The sequence below is a fragment of the Humulus lupulus genome, chromosome X (assembly GCF_963169125.1).
Source record: "Humulus lupulus chromosome X, drHumLupu1.1, whole genome shotgun sequence".
NCBI lineage: Eukaryota > Viridiplantae > Streptophyta > Magnoliopsida > Rosales > Cannabaceae > Humulus > Humulus lupulus.
Genome location: NC_084802.1, coordinates 22702696 through 22711550, shown reverse-complemented (window position 1 = coordinate 22711550; position 8855 = coordinate 22702696). Strand labels below are relative to the sequence as shown.

Here is an 8855-nt window from a genome sequence, read left to right as displayed (position 1 = left end):
AAGAAAGAAAGAAAGGAAGAAGGAAGGAGAAGGTAAAGAGGAACCCCCTAGAGTATGTCTTCTTGTTTTCTCTTTTGCATAATCTCTTTATTTGATAATATGTTATTGATTTGTGTTATTTTCTTGTGTGCGTTTGGGTTCTTCCTTCTCCTCATGGTGGCTTTCCCATAAAAACCCTAGGCTTGAACAAGGGTGTGGAGTTTGGGTATTGATCTTTTGTGTTCTTGATTTTACAATCAAGATAGGTAATGGCCTTTTCTTAGCCCTTATATTGTTTTTGGTGGGTTGTATATGAGGTTTTGTTAATGGTGCTAATGGTTGATTTTGGTAGGATTGATGTATAGGATTTGGATTTTGTGAGAGTATGATTTGTGTTTAAGGGTTGTGATGTTGATTTTGCTATGCATAAAAATTGTAATAATCTATGAGTGCATGTTTGGTGATTTCGGCCTAGGTACACCCAAGGGTGTTCTTGATATGTTGTGTGATTTACAATAAATTAGATCCATGTTTTAGGACCTATGTTATATGGGTAAGAGAATAAATGACAATCTTGATATCTTGATCATGAAATTTTGTTAGATGCATGTTATATTTTGAATGATTAAATTATAAGATGCATGAAAATAATGATAGAAACATGTTAGGTTAATATAAGGCATATGTGAATATGGTGCTTATAAATTACTATATGTTATTTTATTGATAGTGTTTTGTTGGTTTCATGGAATTGCAACAAATGGTTTTTAAAAGGATTCATGTGAATATGTTAGTGATATTAGAATCATGCATATTATAAGAGTATAATGAGATTTTAAGCATGTATGATTTTATGTAATTTTTGAGACAAAAGTTGAGTTTTATAAAGAATTAAGCTTGCTGTTTTTTTTGTAAATAATTGAGTAAAAGTTGATAAAAAGATGAGTTGCATGCATAAATAATGTTCTTGATGAATATGTTAATTTTTATGAAATTAAAAGAGGATTTTAAGTCTCATGTTATGATATTTTACTCAATTAATTTCCTACAGAATTTTTATTGAATTTTGGGAAAATATGGGTTTATAAACTTGAATATGGTGATTTTTAATGATAATAATAGTTTCTGGAATTTTGTAATAAAATATGAAGTAAGTTTCACTAAAAATGAATTTGAGTAATTTTTGGAATAAATTATTTTTCCTAAGTTATGGTAATATTGAAAAATGATATTTTAATGGTATGAATGCATATTTTGTTAAATAATGATTTTTCTTTATTTTGATTGAGAAAAATATTTAGACTCTATTTATTTGTGATTTTTGAATAAAATAAATGGTGGCTGAAAGTTTGTTTTAAAAAGGTTAACAATTGTTATTAAATTGTCACATATGGATTTTTGCTACTTAAAAACTAAGTCTTAAATAAATTAAATCAAAATGTATTTTTCCACACTTAAAATATATTTTTCACATCATTTTTGTGTAACACCATGATAAAATATATTTTTCTAAAGAAACATATTAAAATAGGTATTTTAATTAAATCCAAGCTTGTTGGGTAATTCTTGGTAAATTAATACTTATTTAATGAAAATGTCACATATTTTATTTTGAACTAAAATAAAATAAATTTATAAAATAAAATAAAGTTTTGAGAAATTTAATCAACCTAGAAATTTTAAGAAAAATAAAGCATGTAATATGTCTATTGATTTTAAAATAATAAAATAAATGTAGAATTATCGTTTTTGAAAACGTTTTTATTACGCAACATTCCCACGTATGCATGTTACATGCAAATCAACTTTTACGTCCAAAATCATGATTATTATTCAACTATGTGATTTTTATAAAACAATCATGTTAGTAAAATGGGTAGAACGAGCATTATTCTTTTTAGCGATAATTGCATGTTTAGTGTAACTGTTATCATGAGTGCATGGCCCATGCACACATGAGTTGTATGGAAGGGCAAAATAGTAATTTTATGAACCTAAGAAACGTTATTTTGATTATGATATAGGCTCGTTGAAAGATTGTGAAATTCTTAGCTTGGACCTGAGGTAAGGAAGTTAAATAGATTTTATGATTTTATGATATGAATGGTAAGGCTGTTATATGAATGAACTGTTATGAAATTATGAATGCCTTAATGTGATGATCTGTTGAATGTGATATGTGTATGGATGTTAGATACATCAAACAGAATACGATGTTAGATACATCAAACAGATTTCGATGTCAGATGCATCGAACGAGTTACTAAGGACATTGAGACGTGACTCCTAGGGCGGACGCGCCGAGGTTATTCAAGGACCAGTGATCTCCTGTTTACCTCATAGGGTGACATGGACAACTAGCGTTCCATGCTCATCATGTATGCTGTATGTTTGTGATATGATGATATGTCACATTTATGTTATGATATGATGATATGTCACATTTATGTTATGATATGATGATATGTCACATTTATGTTATGATATGATGATATGTCACATTTATGTTATGATGTGATGAAATGTTACGATTATGTTATGATATACCATGATGTTTTAGATGAACGTTAGTGTTTGGTTGTTTGTTGTTTTCTTATTTGCTTGTACTTCCTTACTGGGCTTTTAGCTCACCCCCCTTACTTTCCTTCCAGGTAGCAAATAGGTTTTCTCTATGGCACGTGTGGTGACGTGAGGAGTTCTTTCATCATGGGGTGTATGGCGTGGGGCAATCCTATGGATGATAAAACGATCAACGTAGAACGCCATTTAAATTATGTTTTGTTTTTAAGAGACTTTCCTAAATTATCAGTGGGACTCTGTTATTTAACTTAATTGGTTTTTCTTTGAACTTTGCATAAAAACCTATGTTTTATTTTAAACTTATGGCGCCAACTTGCATGATTTTAAATAAGTCCCCCTGAGACCTTTAATAATGGATGGTATTCTTTTATAAATTATGTTATGCGAATGTTTTGTAAGTATTAGTCTAGGGCGTTCTTTACAAGAAGAGCGAGGTTAGACCATAGTATTAAATATTTACAAAAATACATTTAGTATATATACATTCATGTTAGTAACATTTCTTTCACATTCAACTTTTGTAGGATTAAACCAACAAAGAAAGTGCCCAATAGTTTCATGTCGCGAATATTATTGCTACAAGTTGCAAATAAGAGAAAATGTCAGATCAATTTTGCTGCTTTCTGGTCGATTATTGCAGCAATTTGTAGTCGATATGTATGTGAAGATCGAGACCTCAAGACTAGATTATTTTAGAGGCAAGCAACAACATATTCGATCAGAGTTATATCAAGGTATTGTTGATACAATTACACTTGGGGAAACAAATCCTTCTAATGTTGGGAAACGGATTATACTCCCATCTTCTTTTATTGGAGGTCCAAGAGACATGAGAAAAAGATATATGGAAGCAATGGCTTTAGTTCAACGTTACGGCAAACCTGACATTTTCTTAACAATGACATGCAATCCAAATTGACCAGAAATTACAAATGAATTAAGTCCACACGAGGAGAGTCAAAATCGACCTGATTTGGTTGCTCGAGTGTTTCGTGCAAAATTGGAAGAATTAAAGGACCAGTTATTCAAAAGGCAAATATTTGGAAAAGTGTCAGCATATGTCTATGTTATTGAGCACCAAAAAAGGGGTCTTCCGCATGCCCACTTTTTAATTATCTTACAAAATGAGTGGAAACTCCATGCACCAGAATCTTTTGATGAGATCGTATCAGCAGAGATACCTGATAAAAATACAAACATCCACCTCCATAACGCAGTTGTGAAGCACATGATGCATGGACCATGTGGAGTATTGAATCCATCAAATGTTTGCATGAAAGGAAATCGTGGATGCAAAAGTAATTATCCAAAGAATTATGCATCTGCAACAACTGTTGGAAATGATTGCTTCCCAATATATAGGCGTTCAAACAATGGAATGACTGTGAAGGTCCGAGGACAATATCTAGACAATCGTTGGGTTGTTCCATACAACCCGTATCTCCTTGCAATATTTGACTCTCACATTAATGTAGAGATTTGTTCTACAATAAAAGCAGTGAAATATCTTTACAAGTACATTTATAAAGGTCATGATCGTATCGCTTTCAACTTGGTTTCTGAAACAAACAATCAACAAGTTGATGAAATCCAACAATTCCAGTCATCCCGATGGATTGCTCCCCCAGAAGCAATGTGGAGAATATATGGATTTATTATCAATGAGATGTCCCCAACAGTGTATAGTTTGCATTTACATCTGGAGGATCAACACCCGGTCACTTTCCAAGCAAACGACGATCTAATTAACATCCTCAATTTAGACCGTTCTAGAAAAACTATGCTAACGCAATTCTTTGCATTAAATCGAGTAGATGAAAATGTAAAGAAATTACTGTACAAACAAATTCCAGAATATTATGTTTGGAACCATCAACACAAAGAATGGACTCCCCGAAAAACGAAAACAGTCATAGGTCGTATTGTTACAGCAAATCCATTTGAGGGTGAGCGTTATTTCATGCGGATATTGCTAAACCATGTAAGGGGACCGTTGTCCTTTGAAGATCTTAGAACAGTCGAGGGCATTTTGGCCCCCACATTTCGTGAGGCAGCAACAATGCATGGTTTGTTACAAAGAGACAGTAGCTTAGAAGACTGTTTACATGAGGCATCTTTATATCAAATGCCATCCAGTTTGAGGCGACTGTTCGCAACAATATTGGTATATTGTAATCCAACCAATCCAAGAGACCTTTGGGAATGTTTTGAGGAAGATATGTCAATTGATTTCAAATCTTCAGAAGATTCTACATCGACTGCAAGATATCATGTATTAAGGTCAATCTCTTCTACAATTGAATCAATGGGGAAAAACATTAACTCTTACCATCTTCTTGATGAAGACATTTCTTTCGATGGAAATGAATTTCAATCTAGAGAAATCGATGATGAGTTGGGTGTTGAAATTCCAGAAGAAGATATTACATCTTCAAGATCACTTAATAGCGAGCAACAACAAGTGTATAATGTAGTGTTGGAAAAAGTTTTATCAAACCAAAATGCTGCATTCTTTGTAGATGGCCCAGGTGGGACAGGGAAAACATTCCTATACAGGGCACTTCTGGCAACAGTATGATCAAGAAACTTGGTAGCACTTGCAACTGCTTCATCGGGTGTGGCTGCATCTATACTTCCAGGAGGTCGAACAGCTCACTCTCGCTTTAAGCTTCCACTTGATACTGACGAAAAAACCACATGTTCTGTGAGCAAACAAAGTGCACTTGCAAACCTTCTTCGTGCAGCAAAATTAATAATATGGGATGAGGCACCGATGACAAGAAAACAACACATAGAGGCATTAGACAAAATGCTACGAGACATCAATGATTCTGACGTAGCCTTCGGTGGAAAGGTTGTTGTTTTTGGGGGAGATTTTCGACAAGTATTGCCTGTGGTCCGTAAAGGAACTAGACAAGAGCAGGTTAATTCCAGTCTGGTTCATTCTTACTTGTGGCCTACATTGACTAAGTTTCGACTAACTGAAAATATGCGAGCAAGATTAGATCCAATGTTTTCAAATTATGTGTTATCAGTAGGTAATGGATTGCCACCCACTACAAAAGATGAAATCATCAAAATACCAAATGGGATGCTTGTTCCCTATGATGATGACAAGACTTCATTAGATCACTTAATACAAGACGTTTTCCACAACATTCAAGATTATTCAGGAAATATGTCAACTATGATGAATCGGGCCATACTAACACCAAAGAATAGTTTTGTGGATGAAATAAATGCATTGTTAATACAAAGATTTCCAGGTGAAGCCCAGCGATATTACAGTGTAGATGAGACAATAGATAAAACTGAGCAATCAGTTATGGAAGATTTCTTAAACACATTAACGCCTAATGGACTTCCGCCTCATGAATTATTACTAAAGAAAAATTGTCCCATCATGCTCCTAAGAAACATTAATCCTTCAGAGGGACTATGCAATGGAACCCGTTTGATTTGTTGGGCTTTCGATCGAAATATCATAGATGCTGAAATTGCCGTTGGACATCATATGGGAAAAAGAGTCTTCATTCCAAGAATACCATTCTTACCAAATGTGGATGATAATAGTGGTTTTCCGTTTAAGCGAACTCAATTTCCTATAAGATTAAGTTTTACAATGACCATAAATAAGTCACAAGGCCAAACATTAGATTATGTTGGGAATTATTTACCACAGCCAGTATTTTCTCATGGCCAATTGTACGTGGCTTTATCAAGGGCAAAGACATCGTCTATAGTAAGGATTTTAATTCGACCAGTGACTACTGATAAACTTGACAAAAACTACACCAAAAATATTGTGTGCACATAATTATTATCAGCATCATGTTTAAATTAATGTTTACGTAAGTAATATTCACAGATTTTATTAATCTATTTTCAATCAATTATTTGATAAATTAATAATTCAAATACATTATATTTATGTGTGTAATATTCTTTTATCTTTACAGGAAAAAATGCCGACAATATGTACATCGATCAACGAGATCACACCAAATACAAAACCCTGGAAAATCAAGATGATTGTGGCAGACAAATCTCCAAAGCGAACAAGTCGTTCCTCAGCAGTCAAATACCAAAATCTAATATTAATTGACCAACAGGTATCATATTTGTTATAATATATATTAGTTTGAAAATTACTAATACTCTCCTAAATGAATGTAGCATACCTCTATTTATCATTTGCAACTCATATAATACAATATTAACCATTATTTCTTAAAATTTTGGTTCAGGGGAATCGAGTCCAATCAGTAATTTATGGAACAGATATTGACTCTAGAGAGGACACTTTAAAATTGTTTCACTCTTATTATATCAGTGACGCACTTGTCAAAAATGCCAACCCAAGGTACAAGATTGGATCATATGAATATGATTGGACCCTCAACTCAAGAACACTAATAGAAGATGTAGAAGAACAAGATAATAAAATAGAGGTGCCAAAATATAACATCGTTCCATTTACAGACTTGGACTCTTACAAAGACTCAACTAAACGAATAGGTATTTCAAATTTATTTCTTATACAAATTGATTATCATCAAAATAACCATTTTCTTATTTCAATATGTAGATTTCTTAGCTGTTGCAATCCAGATTGAATCAACAAAAGAGATACCCACAAAATTTCAACAACAAACAATCCAAGAGATATATCTTATCGATGAAAGGTAAAAAAAAAACACACTTTCAATTACATTTAGTATTGATATTACTTTACAAAATGTACACTAACATTTTTTATTCAATCTAATTTGTCAGCTTCAACCCAATAAAATTGACTATGTGGGGTCGGTTTGTCCAAGACGAATGCAAAACAATAACAAAAATTATTCAAGAATGCCCAATAATATTGGGAACACAAATAGTTGTTCGAACATATAGAGGTACTTACAAATACATAACTTATATATTCTTATATCTTTGATATACTTTCATTAATATAAATCTCAAATTGAACACATGATTGTCCTTATCATCACGTTCATCAAGTACCTTTACAATCAATCCTCAAATTCCAGAGGCAACTGCATTGAAGTAATGGTAAAACCCCCATATTAAAATACACATATTGCTCAAATTACTTTACATTTAGTTATATTATTTTCATACAATCTTCTTAAATTTATTAACTTTTATTACTATTCCTTTTTTATTCTAAAGGGCGAATAATAATACACTGAAAATTAAAAGTATCATTGAAACGTCGTTGACACATCTATCTACTACTATATCATCTATTGGACTTCAAAAAACCGTCAAAATTTGTGATATTCCCCGTGCAATGAAGGCTTTGCAATCTATGGAGGTAAATATTACTTTTTTATTTCAATTTAATAACAAAGTACAATTATTAACTTTCTAAAGAAATATTCTTATTTGATGTAGAAAAAATACTTTTGGATAGAAGCAAAGATAAATATAATTGATTCTGCCCAAATGTACTATTACATGTCCTGTGCGACATGCCATAGAAAAATACAACATAAGTATGACGAAATAATTGTTTGTGAAAATCCAAACTGCAAACAGCGAGGCACCCCTACACCACAGTGAGTACATTTTATTTAAATTTCTAAATAAATTACAAATTTTAAAAAACTAATATTCACATTAAAACTAATATATTTAAATAAATTTTAAGTGATAGGGCATATGTGCAACTAGAAGATGATACTGGAAAGCTCGATGCTGTTATGTTCGGAGAAGTAGTAGAAAAGATATTTGGTAGTTCTACAGTCCAGTTGGTGGAAAATTCTACACAGGTAAGAATAAATATTACTACATTTCAAAATAATACATATGAAAAATACCATAATTTATCTAAATTAACTCTAAATTGTTCTTGTAGGAAATTCCTCAACACATTGAAATTGTTGCAAATAAATTAGCAACAAAAAAATGGACAATCAAATTGTCTGGAGATGAAGAAAAAATGAATAATGTGAAATACAAACATTTCATTCTCTCAATTGAAGCCAAACAAGATAACAACGAGGATGAATCATCATCCTAAACTACAAAGACAAATTAATCTCTTTCTTCATTTTTTTTAATTATTTATTTATTCAGACAAAATCACATTCTTTATTAAACTATATGCAATTTTATTTTTATTTTTTTATTTACAATGTTATTATTGGAATTCCAACAATATTTTTAGTAATATTTTTATGTCATACATTATATTAAATATTGTCTTTTAAAATATATGACACTAATTAGAGGATATTTATTCATTTGGAACCCGTATTTTTACAAAATATCATTTTGGTACCCTT

At 31.7% G+C, this 8855-nt stretch overlaps 1 protein-coding gene across 1 annotated transcript; it reads left to right on the top strand.

The window, feature by feature from the left end:
- Positions 1 to 3214: 3214 nt before the first annotated feature.
- On the top strand, positions 3215 to 8590 carry LOC133805617 (uncharacterized). The gene is made up of 10 exons (XM_062243792.1): positions 3215 to 3434; positions 3483 to 5087; positions 5199 to 6364; positions 6519 to 6671; positions 6807 to 7077; positions 7148 to 7244; positions 7738 to 7882; positions 7963 to 8015; positions 8219 to 8339; positions 8426 to 8590. The coding sequence occupies exons 1-10, from the start codon at positions 3215 to 3217 to the stop codon at positions 8588 to 8590; spliced, it is 3996 nt and encodes a 1331-aa protein (XP_062099776.1).
- The last annotated feature ends 265 nt before the right edge of the window (positions 8591 to 8855 follow it).

Coding starts and splice junctions, on each gene's coding strand:
- LOC133805617 (XM_062243792.1), top strand. CDS start 3,215: ATGTATGTGAAGATCGAGACCTCAAGACTAGATTATTTTAGAGGCAAG. Junction 6,672..6,806: donor TAATATTAATTGACCAACAG/GTATCATATTTG, acceptor ATTTTGGTTCAG/GGGAATCGAGTCCAATCAGT. Junction 7,245..7,737: donor ATATATCTTATCGATGAAAG/GTAAAAAAAAAA, acceptor TTTATTCTAAAG/GGCGAATAATAATACACTGA.